A 20437-nucleotide genomic window follows, 5' to 3' on the forward strand; every position below is an offset into this window, starting at 1 on the left:
CAGCCTAGGGGCAGGGAAGTTACTTTCCATTTCCAATGAGAAACTTTGTGGCTCTAAGACAAGATCAAGGACAAGCTCCATGTCAAGGCTCTCTCCTGCCCAGGGGTCAGCCTGGAGTAGTCAGTACATGGGCCAGGCATTTCTGTTCTTTAGGCACAAATAATATCTGTGATTTTACCTTCTCTTTCTCTTCACTATGGTTAAGGACATAGGTGTTACGAGAGCTGAGGATGAGATTGACTTTATTGTAACTTATCCACATTCCTTCCCAAGATTCCACATTTTCTTATTTGCAGCAACTATAAGAGGAGAACCTGTTCCCTCCCTTTGGTCATTTCCGCAGAGGACCTTGTTTTGTAGTGGAAACAGTACCTGGGACTGACAAGTCCTTTGGTGAAAATGGCCCAGTCAACCATGAGCGTAAAAGGTGGAGGGGTTTGGTTGGTCTGTCTGTGACGCAGGACTGCAGATAGGACTTACCTAGAGCTGCTCCTGGCAGAATTTCCAGTGTGGGAAGGGGTCAGCTGCTTCTAGATCTAGAGACCTCAGTAGAAGCCCAGTAGTTCTCTCAGGCAGAATCCCTGAGTTCTGGTCGCAGTGGGTTAGGAGAATGTCTCTAGTCATCTCCTTTCCAAGTTCCAGTACTTGTCTTTGAGTAATTGGAACACATAGGTTTAAGCTAGTATCTTACATTAAGGGGAATCATAGAAGCATTTCCACTCAAATAAAAAGCAAGGCAAGTATGTCCTTCAAACCCCCTGCTATTCAATATTATATTGGAGATAGCAGCCCATGCAATTAGATAAGGTAAATCAATTAGAGGCATATGAAGGGGAAAAGTTGTTTCTGCATCCACCTCCTGAAGACCTGCAGGTCACACAGAGGCAGGTCAGATTCACAGTCATTAGATTAATACAGAGATATTTTCTTCCAAAATTGCCCTTTAGAATTGAAGAACTCAAGGCTAGACAGGGTTCTTAGTTTTTCCACACAGCAGGACAAAAATCCAGATCAGGAATGACATGGCCTCATGTCAGATTTCAGTTTATTTCTAGTTCTTGATTCTTCTTAGAGGATACCTAAAATTATATCTATTTTTTGTTTTGTTTTTGCCTTGTTCACTTTTCTTCTACAATTATCTTTTACAGAGACCACTCTACCAGGCATTGAGATATCCACTGCATTAACAGGTAATGAATAATTTTTTATGAGCCCCTCTCTTTAGGTCACAATGCCAAACACATTCATGGGTTTGACTCTTCCTCGGGACACTTGTTGGGGTGGAGGGGTGGATGTGTTTTGAGTGTGTGGTGTGAGAGAAGATACCTTCTCAACCAGAGGGCTCGGCTTCGGTGCAGAGCAGCCCTTTGGTGCCCGTTTACCTGCAGGTGGGAAGAGTCAGTCAGGGCATGGGGTCTCCAGGAGCCTGTGTGCTTTGGGGTAGAGATAAGTGGGATCAGATCTCTACTTCAGAGACAGCTCCTTCATCTCCGTGGCTCTATGCTGAGCCCAGCCATTCTAGCCCCAAGGACATTGCTTCTAGCTGGAGGAGCATATGAAAGTTGTGCCCTGAGCCAACCCTAGGGCCCCAGACATACTTCAGAGCCATTTGTGGGACACTGGTGTTAGCAGTCTTTACTTCCCAGGGAGTCCCATGAGCCCCCTATAGAGGGAATTGAATCTCTGCTCATGGTATGCTAGAGAAAGGTGATGTGGAAGGTCTCTAAACCCCTCCAGGATGTGCCAGGAGGAGTAGTTGCTACCATCTGATGGGCAGGCATGATTCTGGTGCCTTTTCTTCACGTATGCACTCCCCACCCCCACCCAGGCACAACGCTTGCTGGAGGACCAGGCACAGCAGCGACACCCCACTTTCTTGAGGCCACAAAAATCCATGGGTTCCAGGGGGTAGTTTTTTTTTTTTTTTTTTTTTTTTGGTGGTACTGGGGTTCCTGGAAGCCCTTTTACCTCCGGGCTACACTCCCAGACCTATTTTTACATTTTTATATGGAAACAGGGTCTCCAAAGCCAGCGCGCACGGCTGGCTTCGAACCTGCGCGATCCTCCTGTCTCTGCCTCCCAAGCGCGGGGATTACAAGTGTGCGCCACCACGCCCGGCTCAGGGGGTAGTTTTGAGTCCAAAGAAACCTCAGGTTTGGAAGGATCAGAAAAAGGTGATCTTCCAGAATAATTTCCGGGCATGTGCGGGTAGGACCAGTGTCCTATTTCAGGTGGTCCTACTCTGAGTCTTACCCCAGCCTCCCTGATCTCTCCCTGGAGATCCAGCTGACCTGGTCTTCTGAATTGGAAGGCCTTGAAGGCAGTGGGAGGAGGGTTATTTGGCTACCATCCAGGGAAGATTCAGCGCAAGCCATGGCACTTGTCAAAGCAGAAGCCATCCTGGTGTCAAAGACTTGTTTTAAGCTGAGAGTTGTACAGGCATCCCAATGAGGAGGGTAAGATGTCAGGGCTGAGGACCCTTCCAGAGGAAGTTGTGTTCAAGGCCCAGGAAGGAAAGGAGCTTGCATTCCACATTGCCTTGGGAACTTTAAATCTCCTGAGGGAGACAAGCTTCTTGGAAGTAGTATTGGCTGCACACATACTACACGACCCTTGTCATCCACACAGAAAGTGGCATTGATGGAGAAATCATTGTCCCTCCTCTAGGAACTGATGCTGACCTGGACCTGAGGCTGGTGAATGGAGGAAGCCGGTGTCAGGGCCGCGTGGAGGTCCTGTACCAGGGATCCTGGGGCACCGTGTGTGATGACGGCTGGGACACCAACGATGCCAACGTGGTGTGCAGGCAGCTGGACTGCGGCCCGGCAGTGTCGGCCCCAGGAAATGCCTACTTTGGTTCGGGCTCAGGGCAGATTGTCCTGGACAATGTGGTCTGCTCAGGGCATGAGTCCTACCTGTGGGGCTGCACCCACCAAGGATGGCTCTCCCATAATTGTGGCCACCACGAAGACGCCGGAGTCATCTGCTCAGGTGGGGCTAAGAGATCCCTGGGCCTTCTTCCCCGGGAGTGGGGTTTGATCAAGATTCCAAGCCCAGCTCCCCAAATTTTATTCTGTGATCAGTCGCCACTGAGCCCTATTCTGTGTTGGTGCATATTCAGAGAAAACACAATTCTCATTTAGGTCTCTACCCAAGGCACTCACAGTTATGGGAGGTGGGGAGGTCTGGAGGTTACTTGGAACAGGTGACTCTGAAGATGCAATGTGAGGCTCCTAGTTAAAGAAACAGCAGGACTGGTAACTGTTGCATCCTGTAAGCAGGTGCCCTAGTGTTGGCTTGGAGGTGACTGTACACCCATGCTCAGATTCCGGCTTTGGCACATAGAAGGCAGAAGTATATGAGCCATTATTGTAGCTGAGGACATTTGATTGGCTCCCATCCTCAATAACCCCTGACTCCTCCTCATGGATGCACCTTTTGGGGATGTCTTGGAAATCCTCCTCTTGCCTGGAAGCTGTAGTTATTTGGGGGCTCCTAGCAGTGACACAGAAGAAAGGGTCAAGGTGTCAGTGGCTACTAAATGATCACAAGAGAGGAAGGCATGTGAGGTGAGGTTGTAGACCTGGCAGGGAGGTGGTCAGTGGTGTAAAGGGTGTTGGGGCATCACAGTAGAGGGATCTCTAGATCCATGTAGGACCTTAGAGTCACACCAACTTGAGGGTGGATTTTGGGGGTCTTCATCAGCTCATGACTTGGGATAGCTGTTGGCTGCTGTCCTGCACAAGAATGCAAAGACGAAGGTGGCTTTGGCCTTTCTACTTCTGGAGAGTGAACTTCAGGCACTGAGATGCAGGCCATAGCCCTGGGGTGCTGGGTGGACCTCCACGGAGACGGGGGATTCAGGCTACCTTTGCCAGTATCCACCTGCACACAGATGTTTGTGTATTTCCCTCCACATCCCACTCCAATCTCTCTATCCCTTCCCTTCACAAGTTAGTGAGATACCTTCACATAATACCTTAATACTATTTGAACTGTTTCCTTCTTTAATTCTCCCTCTTCTCCTCCCTAACTCCCTTGCCTAACTCACTACTTCTTCTCCTGGAACACACTATGGGGCATGTTTATCCTTTTTCTCTGTGACACTTGGCGGCTCTTGCCTAAACATTAGGAGTCAGAGACATCCTCTTATCAACCCATCTGGATTTACATCACATAGTTGGTGTTTCAGTAGATAACTCTTGCAGATTAAGAAAAATATCTACCATTTTCAGTAAGTTTGGGCTCTTTCATAGCCTGTCTAGGTATGGATGTCGATATTCTCTGAGATGTGGAAGGCAATGTCGATGCAGGACAGATACCGCTGATCCTCACTTTTAGAAATACTCTCAGATTCTGCAGGGACATGGGAACATCCAGAACATGATGAGGCTGTGTAGGTGGATGGAGGACAAATGGATGTCATGGAACTTTTAGTTATTAATAAAACAGATTCTGCCCTGGTCTGCACTGTGCTCTCTTTAACCTTCTGGCTCCAGGTCTCTGAGTGCCAGCAGTAGTATCGGATCTACCAAGGGGTACATGAGTCAGGAAATGGGCGGACAGATATTCTATAACTGAGAAGAGAGTGGTTCAGAATAAAAGAGATAGTGGGTCAGGCTGATGTGCAGAAAGAATTTTGTCCCATGGATGAGCTCATTAGAGGCGGCATTGGAGATACCCAGGGGAACCTGGAGGAGCCATAAATAGATGATATCAAAGGTCTTCCAGGGCACAGGACTTTTGTCCTTGGCCCTTTCCCATCAAGGGTAATTTAAACTTTTTTTCCCTATCATTTGTAGACCCATGGTCTGCCTCGTCTGCTGTTCCATCTACAGGTAAAGAACCCTCTCAAACATCCCTGGGGTTCACTCTCAAGCTCTGGCCTTGCAGATGATGGGATGAGGTTTTACAAATGGTGGGATGAGGGGGAAGGTGATCTCTGTCTCATCCATGTCCTTGTGGGTTAGCAACAGCAGACTGGTCTGATTTGGGGGTGAGGTGGGGTGTGGTTCTTGTCGCCAGGGGTACAATGATCCATTGTTGAAGAAAGACCCTCATCCATGGGACAGGAGAAGCTCCGGAAGGGTCACTCATCATATTATCTTGTTTTTGGCTTTGGGGCCAAGCTTTGTAGACTCAGATGACTGGTGACAGTGTTTGTACCTGGTAATGTAAAGACAAAGCCCACTGTTGACTGTCACCTTCAGAGAACCCAGACAGGACCATGCAGAAGCCAACAAGCATCTGAATGTGATGAAGATCTGGGCCTGCCCTTGGCAGCCTCTCTGCTTACCCAACCCCGTGCCATTTTGGGGGGCAGCTTTACCTGGAGGTCCGTGGTGGAAGTCCATGTTGGGCCCTCCAGGGAGAAGCAGCAGGGTACAGGTGGTGAGCCAGCATTGACGGGAGGTGGTCATTGGCTGCTCCCTTGTACTGATGCAAAGGCTAACTTGGCTGAGTTGTGGCTAGAATCTTCCTACTTCTGCAGAGTGAACCTCGGGCCCTGAACACAGGGAAAGTTGTTGTTTGCAGGACAAACTCGCTAAGAGATTTCAGAATCCTGTCTTCCTCTGGCAGTATGCATTGGTGGGGGGTGCAGAAGCAGGGCATGAGCTCTGCCTGTAAATCCACTGCCTGTAAATGACCACTTTCCCCCAGTGATTCCAGGTGGGCACCTGTGTGCTTTGTGTCTAACCTTGCTTCTCATTTTCACAGCTGCCCCGCCCACATCTGAAGCCATCATAGGTGAGTCCTACCCCTCAATTAGGATGTCTCTGCTCTATGGCCCACTCTCAAATCCAACTTCTTCTCTTGGCATATACTGTGTCAGGGGTTCTTCCCCTTTGGGTGATACACCCAGCAGGGCAGCGCCCATCTGGACCCCAGTACTAGATGGCATCTTCCTCACCTCTTTCCATCGAATTTGTCATCACACAGTCGCACAGAGTGCTAGTTGCTAACTCTTATAGCTTTATAAAAACAGCTACATGACAGCAGGCTTTGGCATTTTCAATTCAATGTTGACATAAAGTTTGTGAGATTGAGTTTGTTTTTTTCTAACCTATTTATTTATTAGTTTTAAATTTTTATTGGTACATTATAATCCTACATCTTAATGGAGTATAAGATGGTAGAGGCATACATGCACCCATCACCCAGTTAGCCCTTACCCAATTCCTGCCCCATTTCCTCCCCCTCCCTCCTTCTCATGTTTGGCTTAGTGATTGACTTCGATACGTTTGTGAATGTACATCACATACATTAAGGAATTTCCCTCTCCCCCCTTCTCATCCCCCTCTGGTCGATTTATTTGCTCATAGATAGTATCTCCTTCATCTAATTTCTCCTATGACCCATTTTCTCCCTAGCATAAGCAACCTGACTCTCTATTAAAGGCAACATGGTACAGGTTAGATGCCTCTGTCTCTCATTCCTCAAAAGACCCCAGGTTTTGTAGGACCACATCTATACCCAGAAGAGACAGAGCCTGTGCCCTGTGAGCATAACAGCACTGATGGTTCTACTGCTTAGATAACCAGATTCTCCGTGGTCCACACCCTATGCAACATCACCATTGTCTCCTGGTATCAGAGGGTGGGAGGTGTGTCAGATCCTCCAGGCAGTACATGAGTCAAGAGAGAGGGAGACAGCACTTTGTAAATGAGAAGGATATATGTCAGAGTGAGAGAGAGGACATAGGCACTCTGACCTCCAGCAGGACCTCTGTCCATGGGTGAGGAGATAAGCAGACTCCTTACACAGGCACACAGGCGGAACCCAGCTGGAGTCATATGGATTGAGTTATGAGGATGGCTTGAGGCAGAGAAATTTCCCTCAAGTCTAATATTATCCTTTCTCCAAGGGTGACTGTTTCATTATGGTGTCAGATGAGACAGGAATGGTGTCAGATGAGACAGAAGGAGGGGTAGAGCCTTTCTGAGAAGAAGACATCCCAGAATAGAGAGGTGGGGTGATCAGTGTGACTGCAACCAGGGAATCCAATGGTAGAATAGCTTATGAGGCAGGGCTCCACAGGCCCACGCAGCCAGGAGGACACCTCTCAGTTCCTGTGTCTTTTACCTGTATTAGGTAGTTTGTCCACTGGTGTTATCCTGAAAGCACACTAGTTACACAAACTTGATCACTCACACCAAAAATCAAATCAAATGAGCAACAATTATGTTCTCTTTAGGAAGTGACTCTGGTTTGGCCCTGAGGCTGGTGAATGGTGGGGACCGGTGCCAGGGCCGCGTGGAGGTCCTGTACCAGGGATCCTGGGGCACCGTGTGCGATGACGGCTGGGACACCAACGATGCCAACGTGGTGTGCAGGCAGCTGGGCTGCGGCTGGGCGGTGTCGGCCCCAGGAAGTGCCACCTTTGGTCAGGGTTCGGGATCGATTGTCCTGGATGACGTGGCGTGCTCAGGAAGTGAGTCCTACCTGTGGAGCTGCCCCCACCGAGGCTGGCTCTCCCATAACTGCGGGCACAATGAGGACGCCGGAGTCATCTGCTCAGGTGGGTCCCTGACACCCAGGCCTTCCTCCTTGTGGACTGCAGTCAGAAACCTGATCCTACACTCAGGACTTCATTCTGGCACCAGTCGCCACTGGGCCCCATTGAGGGCTGCTGAAGTTTTGGAGACAAAGCCCATCCCATCAGGGTCCCCTTGGCAGCCTCTCTGCTTATTCACTCCCCTGCCATTTTGGGGGATTTTACCTGGATCCACATTTTGAAGGTTTATGTTGGGCCCTCCAGAGAGAAGCAGCAGGTTCAGTAAATGCCCTAACCATTGTTAGTGAACCATTGTTGACGGGAGGTGGCCATTGTTTGCTCCTGTACTGATGCAGAGGCTAAGTTGGCTGAGGTGTGGCTGGAATCTTCTGCAGAATGAACCTCAGGTACCCAGAGAACAGGAAAAGTTGTTTGCAGGAAAATTTTCTAAGAGACTGCAGCATCCTGTCTTCTCTGGCATCATGCACTGAGGGGCAGAAGCAGGGCATGAGCTCTGCCTGTAAATCCACTGCCCGTAAATGACCAGTTTCCCTGTGATTTCAGGTGGATGTCTTTCTGTGTGCTGCTTTGTGTCTAACCCTGCTTCTCTTTCTTGCAGCTGCCCAGCTCACAACCTCCGTCTCCCCAGGTGAGTCCTGGCATCCTGACTTAGGATGTCTCTGCTCTATGGCCCGCTCTCTGATCCGGCCTCCTCTCCTGGCACATGGTGTGGGGTGTCTTCTTCCCCCTCCGGGTGACAGTCCCAGCAGGGCAGCTCCTGTGGGTACCCAGTGTTACAGGTGCCTTCCTCTTCTCATCCCATCTAGTTTGCATCAATAGTTGCAGGAGTCCTAGGTGATAACTCTTGTTGCTTTACAAATACGGCACATGTCAGTCAGCTTTGGACTTTTCATGTTGAAGCTGACATAAACTTTGTGAGGCTGAGCTTGATTCACTCTGACCTTCTGCTGAAATGCTACTTGGTGCAGGTTGGGCACCTCTGTCCCTCCACCTTCAAAACACCAAACACTCAGCAGTGTCATATCTGCATTCAAAACAGACAGAAGCCCTTCCCAGTAGGTTGAGGGAGATCAGAATTCCAGTGATGGTGTTCAAGTTATCCTCCTGGATAACTTGACTCTCCCTGGTCCACACTGGGATCACCATCACCATTTGGCTCTTGGTTTCAGAGTGTAGGAGATGTGTCAGATCCTCCAGATGGTAGAGAGCTCAAGAGAGAGGGAGACAGGGCTTTTGTAAATGAGAAGAGAACATGTCAGACTGAGAGAGGGGAGGTGGCCACTCTGACCTCCAGCAGGACCTTTGTCCATGGATGCAGTGTTAGGTAGATCCTTATGCAGTCACATAGGCGGAAACAGGCTGGATCCATAGTAGATAGAGCTTTGAGGATGGTTTGACAGAGGAGTTTCCCTCAAGTCTAATTTTATCCTTTCTCCTTATTGCCCTTTGCAGACTTATGGCCCACTTCGCCTGAAGCTCTATCCACAGGTAAAGATTCTTCTTAGTTATCCCTGGGGCTCTCTCTCTACCTCTGGTAAATAATGTGCCATTGAAAATGATGGATGAGAGTGAAGGTGTCTCCACCCTCCTCATGTCCCTGGGGCTGGAGACAGCAGATGTTCTGAAAGCCAAGCCCCAAAGCTGATGTTGGGTGTTGGGTGGTGACTTGTCTTAGGGAGACAGTTATCCAGTCAGTGTTAAGGGCAGATCCTCCTCCTTGGGATCAGAAGAAGCCCTATAAGGGTCACTAATCCCCTGGTGACCTCCATGGAGGCCCTGCTTTGAGCTTTGAGGCTATGCTTAGTTGACCCAGTTCACTAGTGAAAGCATTTGTACTTGGTCCTGTGTGGACAAGGTTCAGTACTGACTGTCACCTTCAAAAACACAGACGGGAGCAAGCAGGTGCCCCAAGCTTCTGAACGTGATGCTGCCTGGGCTGCCCTCTGTCACCGTGGGGTTCCATCCTGTGTGTGCCAGGGCTGGACATAGGGTGCCTGTTCCAGTACCTCCCCTGGGATGACAGGTGCTTCCCAAATCTTGGGCATCCTTAGATGCCCTGATGAAGCTGGGTGAGGACACAGGTGACAGCCAGTGCAGGTGACCTATTCCCTGCATAAGACCTCTTAGTGAGCAGAGACATGCAGTCCAGGGAGGGGTGGATGAAGTGTCTTGTGTCCCCTTCTAGAGATGGACTTCAGATTGGCCCTGAGGCTTGTGAATGGAGTGACTATGTCAGGGCTGTATGTGCTGGTGCTGTCCTGGGTGCCAGGGTGGGAATCGCTCTGCTTCACCTAACATTGCCTGAAACACCCTGATTCCTCAGGACTGTGTCTGCACCTAGGAGAATCATGGTTAATGCTCTGAAGCAAGAGGAGTGAGTGTTTCTGGTGCTTTAGGGACTAGACAACTTGCTCCTGTTCTCCTACACACCCTCCGTGTTCCTGTGGGTCCAAGTGTCAGAGTGATATTATGGTATCAGAGGAGATAGTAATGTCAGAAGTCAGCAGAAGGAGGGGTAGAGCCTTTCTGAGAAGAAGATATCCCAGAATAGAGAGGTGGGGTGATCAGTGTGACTGCAACCAGGGAATCCAGTGGTAGAATAGCTTATGAGGCAGGGCTCCACAGGCCCACGCAGGCAGGAGGACACCTCTCAGTTCCTGCAGCTTCTACCTGCATTAGGTAGTTTGTCCACTGGTGTTATCCTGAAAGCACACTAGTTACACAAACTTGATCACTCACACCAAAAACCAAATCAAATGAGCAACAATTGTGTTCTCTCTAGGAAGTGACTCTGGTTTGGCCCTGAGGCTGGTGAACGGTGGGGACCGGTGCCAGGGCCGCGTGGAGGTCCTGTACCAGGGATCCTGGGGCACCGTGTGTGACGACAGCTGGGACACCAACGATGCCAATGTGGTGTGCAGGCAGCTGGGCTGCGGCTGGGCGGTGTCAGCCCCAGGAAGTGCCACCTTTGGTCAGGGCTCAGGATCGATTGTCCTGGATGACGTGGCGTGCTCAGGAAGTGAGTCCTACCTGTGGAACTGCCCCCACCGAGGCTGGCTCTCCCATAACTGCGGGCACAATGAGGACGCCGGAGTCATCTGCTCAGGTGGGTTCCTTCTTGGCTGAGCTGCAGTCAGACACCTGCTCCTACACTCAGGACTTCATTCTGGCCCCAGTCACCAATGGGCCCCATTGAGGGCTGCTGAATTTTTGGAGACAAACCCATCCTATCAGGGTCCCCTTGGCAGCCTCTCTGCTTATCCAGACTCCTGCCGGTTTTTTGGGGGGAGGGGAGCTTTCCCTGAGGTCCATGTTGAAGTCTATGTTGGGCCCTCCAGGTAGAAGCTTCAAGGTGAGTAATGTGGTGCAAGTAGTGAGCCACTGTTGACGGGAAGTGGCCATTGCTGCTCCCTTGTTTGATACAAAGGATAACTTGGCGGAGGTGTGGCTGGAATCTTCCTGCTTCTACATAGTCAACATCAGGAACCCAGAGGACAGGCATAGGAAAAATCCCCAAGAGAATGCAGTGTCCTGTCTTCTCTAGCAGCGTGCAGTGGTGGGGGAAGCAGGGCATGAGCTCTGCCTGTAAATCCACTGCCCGTAAATGACCAGTTTCCCTGTGATTTCAGGTGGATGTCTTTCTGTGTGCTGCTTTGTGTCTAACCCTGCTTCTCTCTCTTGCAGCTGCCCAGCTCACAACCTCCGTCTCCCCAGGTGAGTCCTGGCATCCTGACTTAGGATGTCTCTGCTCTATGGCCCGCTCTCTGATCCGGCCTCCTCTCCTGGCACATGGTGTGGGGTGTCTTCTTCCCCCTCTGGGTGACAGTCCCAGCAGGGCAGCTCCTGTGGGTACCCAGTGTTACAGGTGCCTTCCTCTTCTCATCCCATCTAGTTTGCATCAATAGTTGCAAGAGTCCTAGGTGATAACTCTTGTTGCTTTACAGATATTGCACATGTCAATCAGCTTTGGAATTTTCATGTTCAAGGTCAACAAAAATTTTGTGAGGTTGAATTTGATTTGCTCTGACCTTCTGAAACAAGAAACTTGGTGCAGGTTAGAAACATCTGTCCCTCCATCTTCAAAAGACCTGCTACTCAGCAGTGTCATGTATGCATAAAAAACAAAAACAAAAAACCAGACAGACGCTCTGCCCAGCAGGTGGAGGGAGACCAGGAGTCCAGTGATGGTTGTACTGCTTGGATTACCTAATTCTCCCTGGTCCACACTGGCTCACCGTCTTCACTGTCTTCTGGTATCAGAGAGTAGGCAGTGTCAGATCTTCCAGGGCAATGGGGAGGCAACAGAGGGGGAGACAGAGCTTTTAAATGAGAAGAGAATATATCAGAGTGAGATATTGCATCCAGTCTGGCCTCCAGCAGGACCTTTGTCCATGGATGCAGTGATAAGCAGAATCCTTATGCCGTCACAAGGCAGAAACTGGCTGGAGCCATAGTGGATTGAGTCATGAGGACGACTTGACAGAGAATTTTCCCTCAAGTCTAATTGTATCCTTTCTCCTTATTGCCCTCTGCAGACTTAGGGCCTACTTCGCCTGAAGCTCTATCCACAGGTAAAGACTCTTCCCAGCCATCCATGCCTAATCTCTGAAAAAGAATGTGCCTTGCAAACAAACGATGAGAGTGAAGGTGTCTCTATCTTCCTCATGTCCCTGGGGCTGGAGACAGCAGACTGTCTGAAAGCCAAGCCCCAAGCTGATGTTGGGTGTTGGGCGGTGACTTGTCTTAGGGGGACAGTTATCCAGTCAGTGTTAAGGGCAGATCCTCCTCCTTGGGATCAGAAGAAGCCCTGTAAGGGTCACGAATCCCCTGTGACCTCCGTGGAGGCCCTGCTTTGAGCTTTGAGGCCTTGCTTTGCTGACTCAGGTCTCTAGTAAAAACATTTGTACTTGGTCCTGTGTGGACAAGGTTCAGTACTGACTGTCACCTTCATAAACACAGACGGGAGCAAGCAGGTGCCCCAAGCTTCTGAATGTGATGCTGCCTGGGCTGCCCTCTGTCACCGTGGGGCTCCATCCTGTGTGTGCCAGGGCTGGACGTAGGGTGCTTGTTCCAGTACCTCCCCTGGGCTGACAGGTGCTTCCCAAATCTTGGGCATCCTTAGACTTGCTCTTCCTCTCACTCTGATGAGGCTGGACCACTGGGTGAGGGCACAGTCTCCTGTGCAGGAGACTTTGTCCCTTCATAAGACCCTTAGTGAGGGATAGCCTCAGAGTCTTGCTGTGTAGGGAGAGTTTGATGAAGTGTCTTGTGTCGATTCTAGAGACGGATTCCGGATTGGCACTAAGGCTGGTGAATGGGAGTGGCCGCTGTCAGGGCCGGGTGGAAGTTCTGCACCGGGGCTCCTGGGGCACCGTGTGCGATGACAGCTGGGACATCAATGATGCTAACGTGGTGTGCAGGCAGCTGGACTGTGGCTCTGCCACATCGGCCACACACAGTGCCAAGTTTGGTCAGGGCTCAGGGCCCATTGTCCTGGATGACGTGGCGTGCTCAGGAAATGAGTCCCATCTGTGGAATTGCCCCCACCGAGGCTGGCTCTCCCATAACTGTGGGCACCACGAGGACGCCGGGGTCATCTGCTCAGGTGGGTCTCTTACGCCCTTGGGACCCCCATGCCAGGATGGGCCATGGCCAGAGCCTGGGAATTGCTCCCAGACCTTCACTTTATTTGTGTGACTGCTGGGAGGGGAAACTGGCTCTCCCCTGGGACAGTCCCCGTGCTGGCAGATTGGGGGTGGGAGAGTGGACAGCAGGGTCCTGAGCAGCCAGGCTTAACCTGAGAAGGGAGCGCTGGGCTGGAGGTGGTGGGCGCCCACATGTGCCCTCTCCTGGGAGCAGCGGCATGCCTCCTCCCTGCTCGACTCGTTCTGACGTCCCGTGTGAGTGATGGCATCTGTGGCTTTTTGTTTTCCTGCTTCCTGAGTCTGCACGGCCACCTGGCTCAAGTAATTCTGCGGTTAGTTCAACCCTTCTCCCCTTCTCACTTTGGGTTGCTGAGCCTCAGTAGAGCCTCAGGATGTTCATGGTAATGATTCCCCCTGAAATCCTGGGCTGTGCAGTGTCACCAGCTGAGGTGCCACTGCGAGTCCCTGTGGACATGCAGGACAGCTTCAGGTGGAAAGTGCTGCCAGGGCTCAGTGGCCCAGCGACGGTACTCAGTCAGACATCCTGAGCCGCTAGAATGGAAGGTGGGTCAGCTGACGGGACCTGGCAGGGTCCTGGAGGAGGGAGAAGAGAAATTTTCATTGACTTTGGATTGGGCCCAGGGGATGGTCTCCTATATGGAGTCCCAGTGAGAGGACCATGGCTTGTCTCTTGTGGAACTCTCTGCCCAGAAAAGATGGAGCTCACCTGGGCACGTCCTGGGTGTGACTAGGCTCCCCAGCTCTCGGGCCACGATGCCATCGTGCCTTCGTTCTGGCAGGAGTGGTGAGACCTTTCCCTGGACAGTGTAGTGTCCACAGCGTTTATCCGTCTCTAAGAGCACTGGACTGTCAGGAAAAAGCTCGAGTCAGGAAAAAGCGAGCTGACTTTGTGCTCAGTTTTGGTACCTGAACCTGACTCCAGTGCAGGTTAGCATCATGGTTGTGCAGATGAACAGAGTTGCCAAGCCTGAGTTCTGGAGTGTGAGGTTGACGCAGAAAGTCAATGAACAGGTTGAGTCTATGTGACCCTGCATTGAGGATCAAGGGATTTGCAGTTAATGGATTCTGTGCCTGGACCTCAAAATGGGTTCCAGTGAGGGCTCCAGCCTCTGGGGAACAGCGAAGACCTTTGCTGGGACACAGGGGACTTCTCTTCCCAACAGGGCTCCAACCCTGTGTTTCTCTCTTGCACCGGGGATTTATTTCCTTCTCTTCTCTGTGGCTGAGCACTTGCTGGCTGTATGTGGATGCGGGTGCCCATCTGTGCAGGTGCAGTCCTCTGTGATAGGGTGGGGATGGCTCTGCTTCCCCCCAACACTTCCTGGCACAACCTGATTCTGCAGGACTGTGTGTGCTTGTAGGAGAGGCTCGGGCAGAGGCCTGTGGCAGAGGACATCACTATTTCTGGTACTTTTGGGACCGGACAACCTGATTCTGCTCTGCTCTGTGCCTATGGCCCTCACCCTGTAGACCCAACGTCAGAGTGTGCACTCTGGTGTCAGATGGGAGAGAGACATCAGTGGTCAGAAGGAGAGTGAGATTTTTTTCTCAGAAGAGAATGTCCCAGACTAGAGAGATGGAGAGGCCAGTGTGTGCTCCATCAGGGCCCTGCCCTTCTGCCATAAACAAGCTCATGAGAGCATCGCTGGTCCAGGCAGAGAGGACACTTTCCACTTCGTCAGTATTTGGTGTCTTCTCCATGGGCAGTGAACCAGGCTGCATCCAAGGACACAAATTTAGCAACTAGGAGCAGAATCAAATGAGCAACATTTGTGTTCTCTCTAGGAAGGGATTCCGACTTGGCCGTGAGGCTGGTGAACGGCGCGGACCGGTGCCAGGGCCGCGTGGAGGTCCTGTACCAGGGATCCTGGGGCACCGTGTGCGACGACAGCTGGGACACCAACGATGCCAACGTGGTGTGCAGGCAGCTGGGCTGCGGCTGGGCGGTGTCGGCCCCAGGAAGTGCCACCTTTGGTCAGGGCTCAGGATCGATTGTCCTGGATGACGTGGCGTGCTCAGGAAGTGAGTCCTACCTGTGGAACTGCCCCCACCAAGGCTGGCTCTCCCATAACTGCGGGCACCATGAGGACGCCGGAGTCATCTGCTCAGGTGGGTTCCTTCTTGGCTGAGCTGCAGTCAGACACCTGCTCCTACACTCAGGACTCCATTCTGGCACCAGTTGCCATGGGGCCTCATTGAGGGCTACTGAATTTTCAGAGAAAACACCGATGTCACTCAGGGTCCCCTTTGCAGCCTCTCCTGCTTGCTCAGGAGCCCTGACATTTCCTCAGGGCCACTGACCATGGAGGTGACATTAGACCTCCAGTGGAAGAAGCTACAGGGTCAGTGTACACTGTGGTGCAGGTGTTGACGTGCTGTTGATTTGAAAGGGACAGGTAGTGGTGTTTAGGTTCAGGATAGAGCATCCTGCAGCTAGAAGCAATGGGCTCATTATACTGCTGCAGCATATACTCCCAGCTTCTACACCCACTGGACCCTAAGTGCTCTTTTCTGGGGCAGCACTTGTGGACGTGCTCCCTGGCTGCTGCACATCCTCCCCTGGTCTTGCTGCCGAAGTTGTTTGGGGATTTCAGTCTACCTGCTTAGTCTACTGGATTCAATAGTCAATGACTTCCTATGATCACAGAGATTGAGGGCCTTGGCATGAAGTTTGTGGGATGACAGGGAGGGATCCATTATGTATAATGAGCCCATTGGGGAGAAGGGTGCTGGGGCACTGCAACAGGGAGGACCCCTAGGATTCAGGTTGGACCTTAGCGTTACCCCCACCTGATGATGGATCAACAGGGTCTTCATCAGCTCATTGTTCAGGATGGCTCATCGGCTGCTTTCCTGAGTGTTAATGCAAAGGCTAGTGTGGCCACGGCCTTATTACTACTGGACAGTGAGCCCCAGGTCCAGAGGCACAGGTGTTGTGGCGGAGTGCAGGGCAGAGTTCCCTGAGAGAGCAGAGGATCCCCACTCCCTCTGGCAGCATGCATTCTGGGTACAAGCAAGTCGCAGCTCTGCCTGTCAAGACTGCAAGGGCCCGACTGCTGTGGTTCCCGGTGGGCACCTGTGTGCTTTGTGTCTAACCTCCCTTCTCTCTCTCACAGCTGCCCAGCCTCCATCCACTTCCACCCCAGGTGAGTCCAGGCACCTCGCCTTCTGATGTCTCTGCTCTACTGCCCGCTCCTCAGAACCGGCTTCTTCTCTCTCACATACTGTGGGGCACATTCTTCCCTCTGTGTGTTACCCCAGCAGGGAAGTTCCTGCCTGGAATTGACTGTTCAGTGGTGCTCACCTGTCCTCCAGCTGTCTTGGTTTGCACTAAGAGCTGGACAGTGTCCTAGCTGGTTACGCTTGCAGCTTTAGAAAAATAGCTCTATGCCAACATGCCAATGAACGTTGGCCCTTTCTTATTTAAGATTCACATGGATTTTCTGTTTTTGAGTTTAATCCTATGTGAGTTCATTGGCTTTTTTTTCTTCTTTGATTCATCCCTGGGACATTCTTCCTCTGAACTACAAACCCATCCCTTTAACAGTTTTTTTAGAAACAGGGTTTTACCAGGTGGCAGAGGTCTCTCTCCATGTTGCAGAGACTCTTGAAACTGCATTCCTTCCGTCTCAACCTCCCAAGTACTAGGCTCTGACCTTTTGCTGATGGCAAAGCTGGTATAAGCCAGATGCCTTTGTCCCTCGCTCTGCAAAAATGAAATCTGTGGTTTGCGTAGAGAAGAGACAGCTGTTTTGTAGGGTATGTTGAGGGAGACAGTGGCTGCCCTGGTGGCTCTCCATCTCAGCAAATTCAATTCTCCCTGGTCCACACCCTGCTCACCACCACCATTTGGCCCCTGGTATCAGAGTGTAGGTGACATTTCAGACCTTCCAGTTGGTGCATGGGTCAGCAGAGGAGAAGACAGAGGTTGTGTAGATGAGCAGATTGAGAGAGAAGATGAGGTCAGTGTGATCACGAGCAGAAGCCGTACGCAGACACCAGGGCAGAACCAGGCAGGATCCGTAGGGGACTGTGTCACGAGGGAGGCTTGAGGCGAAAAGCCTAATCTTATTCTGTGTCCTTATTGTATTTGTAGATGTCTGGCCTTCCACGACCACTCCTCTACCAACAGGTAATGATGCTCTCCGTCATCCCCGGGGCTCTCTCCCTCTCTATCAGGTTGGCGTTGCAAATGATGGCTGAGGTGAAGGTGTCTCTGCCTTTTCTGTGTCCTGTGGGTTGGAGAAGAGCAGATGGCTTGGAGGCCAAGTCCCTGGCCTGGCGTTGGGTGATGGGTGGTTACTGTCTCCAGGGCATCCTGATCCAGCAGCTCAGGGACATCCTCATCCAAGTGTCAGGACCAACCCTGAAAGGGTCGTCAGCCCCGGGACCTCATTCCTGTGCTGAGGCCATGGTTTTGACACTCAGGTGACTGGTGAAGGCAGGGCCTGACGGCCGTGGTGCAGGTGAGCACTGTGTGTTCACGCTGACCCTCAGGCTGCCGCGTCTGCATCTTGGGCTATAGCTCCTGCCATCTGAATTTGAGGACTCCTCCTAGAGCCTTGCCTACCAGGTCACCTTCCAATTTGTAGCATTTGAGGGAGCCGAGAACCTCATTTTGCAGATGTGAAATCTAACTAGCCAGTTTCTGTATTGCTGGGGATGGTTTTCTGTGCCCATGTGACTTCACAATGGCTTCAGGTTGGTGTGCATCTTATCTTGATGTGTAAAATGGCATAGAAAGCCTCTACGCAGAGGTGCCTTGCCAATTTGATACACCATGTTTTGTCTTCCTTTTGGATATTTCTTTGTTTTGTTATACATATTTTCCCTTGAATGTAGTCTGTACAGTAGGATGTATGAATGTGGTCTGTACAGTAGGATGTACAGACGGTTGCTGTCCTGCATTGTCTGCACAGCAGCTGGAGTGTGTAGTGTGTTGAGGAGGTAGGAATGGTGCTCATTGGAGCCTTTTCTCCAAGAGGCAGGACTGTGTCCCAGGGGCTCCCTGTGGAAAGGGCTCTGCCTCTCTTCAGCATCCCTCCAGCAATGGCTAAGCCCTAGGTTTGCCGACAGTGTCATATTGCTAGATGGTACTATGTAGGGGAACCACATGCTCTGAGCCCAACACGATTCTGGCGTCTTCTGCATCACTTATTTCCTGAGGCGCTGTGCCTTAGCAGTATGAGGTTGGGTCAGGGCAATGGCTGTGCCGACATTTGTCTGGTTTAAACTCTTGGGGGACGTGTACCTTGACCCCCTTGAGATGTTAGCCTCAGCCTGTCCAGGTGACAGCGGTGACAATGCTTGGATTTCCGTGGTGTGACATGAATGCAGACAGCCAGTGAGCACAGCAGCCCACTCTGCAGCGAGAAGTGAGAGCGCCCAGCTTTGTGCTCAGCCAGTGTGTGTCATGTGTGCTTAGGCCTTTTCTACGTGAGCGGCTGGTGAAGGGCTCTTCAGGGACCAGGTGACGTCTCCTGTCTCTGATAAGGAGGCTCATTCTTGCATCCCTGTTGTTCTGTCTCCCATCAGGGCACCCATTTTCACTTTTTACCTACTGCTGTGTTGGCCTTTTGTGGTGTAGGCGCATGGCTGCAAATGACTCCCCTGAGTTAGAGGTGGGGATGGCTCTGCTTCTCTCTAACACTGAGCACCTGATTGTGCCAGGACAAAGTACATCTGGAAGAGGCTCTAGCACTGACCTGCCATGGGAGGGAGCTGGGAAAATCTGGTGCTTTGGAACCCGTAAGCTAAGCTGACTCTACTCTGCTCACTCCCTCCTGCCAGTACCTGCAGGTCCAAGTGCCAGAGTCTGGGGAGACAGGGATGTCACGTAGAGCAGAAGGAGAGGCAGAAGCTTTCTAAATGAGAAGAGAACATCCATCACTGGGAGAGGGGGAGGGCCAGTCTGATCTCTGGCATGTTGATCATCTTAAAGGAATTAAATGAGCAATTATTGTTTCCTTTAGGAAGCGACTCTGGTTTGGCCCTGAGGCTGGTGAACGGTGGGGACCGGTGCCAGGGCCGCGTGGAGGTCCTGTACCAGGGATCCTGGGGCACCGTGTGTGACGACAGCTGGGACACCAACGATGCCAACGTGGTGTGCAGGCAGCTGGGCTGCGGCTGGGCGGTGTCGGCCCCAGGAAGTGCCACCTTTGGTCAGGGCTCAGGATCGATTGTCCTGGATGACGTGGCGTGCTCAGGAAGTGAGTCCTACCTGTGGAACTGCCCCCACCGAGGCTGGCTCTCCCATAACTGCGGGCACAATGAGGACGCCGGAGTCATCTGCTCAGGTGGGTTCCTTCTTGGCTGAGCTGCAATCAGACACCTGCTCCTACACTCAGGACTTCATTCTGGCCCCAGTCACCACTGGGCCCAATTGAGGGCTGCTGAATTTTTGGAGACAAACCCATCCTATCAGGGTCCCCTTGGCAGCCTCTCTGCTTATCCAGACTCCTGCCAGTTTTTTGGGGGGAGGGGAGCTTTCCCTGAGGTCCATGTTGAAGTCTATGTTGGGCCCTCCAGGTAGAAGCTTCAAGGTGAGTAATGTGGTGCAAGTAGTGAGCCACTGTTGACGGGAAGTGGCCATTGCTGCTCCCTTGTTTGATACAAAGGATAACTTAGTGGAGGTGTGGCTGGAATCTTCCTGCTTCTACATAGTCAATATCAGGAACCCAGAGGACAGGCACAGGAAAAATCCCCAAGAGAATGCAGCGTCCTGTCTTCTCTAGCAGCGTGCAGTGGTGGGGGGAAGCAGGGCATGAGCTCTGCCTGTAAATCCACTGCCCGTAAATGACCAGTTTCCCTGTGATTTCAGGTGGATGTCTTTCTGTGTGTTGCTTTGTGTCTAACCCTGCTTCTCTCTCTTGCAGCTGCCCAGCTCACAACCTCCGTCTCCCCAGGTGAGTCCTGGCATCCTGACTTAGGATGTCTCTGCTCTATGGCCCGCTCTCTGATCCGGCCTCTTCTCTTGGCACATGGTGTAGGGTGTCTTCTTCCCCCTCTGGGTGACAGTCCAAGCAGGGAAGCTCCTGTGGGTACCCAGTGTTACAGGTGCCTTCCTCTTCTCATCCCATCTAGTTTGCATCAATAGTTGCAAGAGTCCTAGGTGATAACTCTTGTTGCTTTACAGATATTGCACATGTCAATCAGCTTTGGAATTTTCATGTTCAAGGTCAACAAAAATTTTGTGAGGTTGAGTTTGATTTGCTCTGACCTTCTGAAGCAAGAAACTTGGTGCAGGTTAGAAACA

At 51.5% G+C, this 20437-nt stretch overlaps 1 protein-coding gene across 1 annotated transcript in view; it reads left to right on the forward strand.

Moving 5' to 3' along the window:
- The window catches only part of LOC308262466 (scavenger receptor cysteine-rich domain-containing protein DMBT1-like), a gene marked incomplete at both ends in the record, with an annotated part of 99283 nt that overhangs the window by 6906 nt on the left and 71940 nt on the right, over positions 1-20437 (forward strand). The window contains 9 exon segments of the mRNA XM_080694876.1: positions 2629-2991; positions 5662-5670; positions 5719-5748; positions 7196-7519; positions 8115-8144; positions 10299-10622; positions 12732-13121; positions 14947-15291; positions 19155-19478. Of these exon segments, the coding sequence (XP_080551002.1) occupies positions 2629-2991; positions 5662-5670; positions 5719-5748; positions 7196-7519; positions 8115-8144; positions 10299-10622; positions 12732-13121; positions 14947-15291; positions 19155-19478 (2139 nt within the window).

Source organism: Muscardinus avellanarius (assembly GCF_963383645.1).
Source record: "Muscardinus avellanarius genome assembly, chromosome: 4".
NCBI classification, from domain to species: domain Eukaryota; kingdom Metazoa; phylum Chordata; class Mammalia; order Rodentia; family Gliridae; genus Muscardinus; species Muscardinus avellanarius.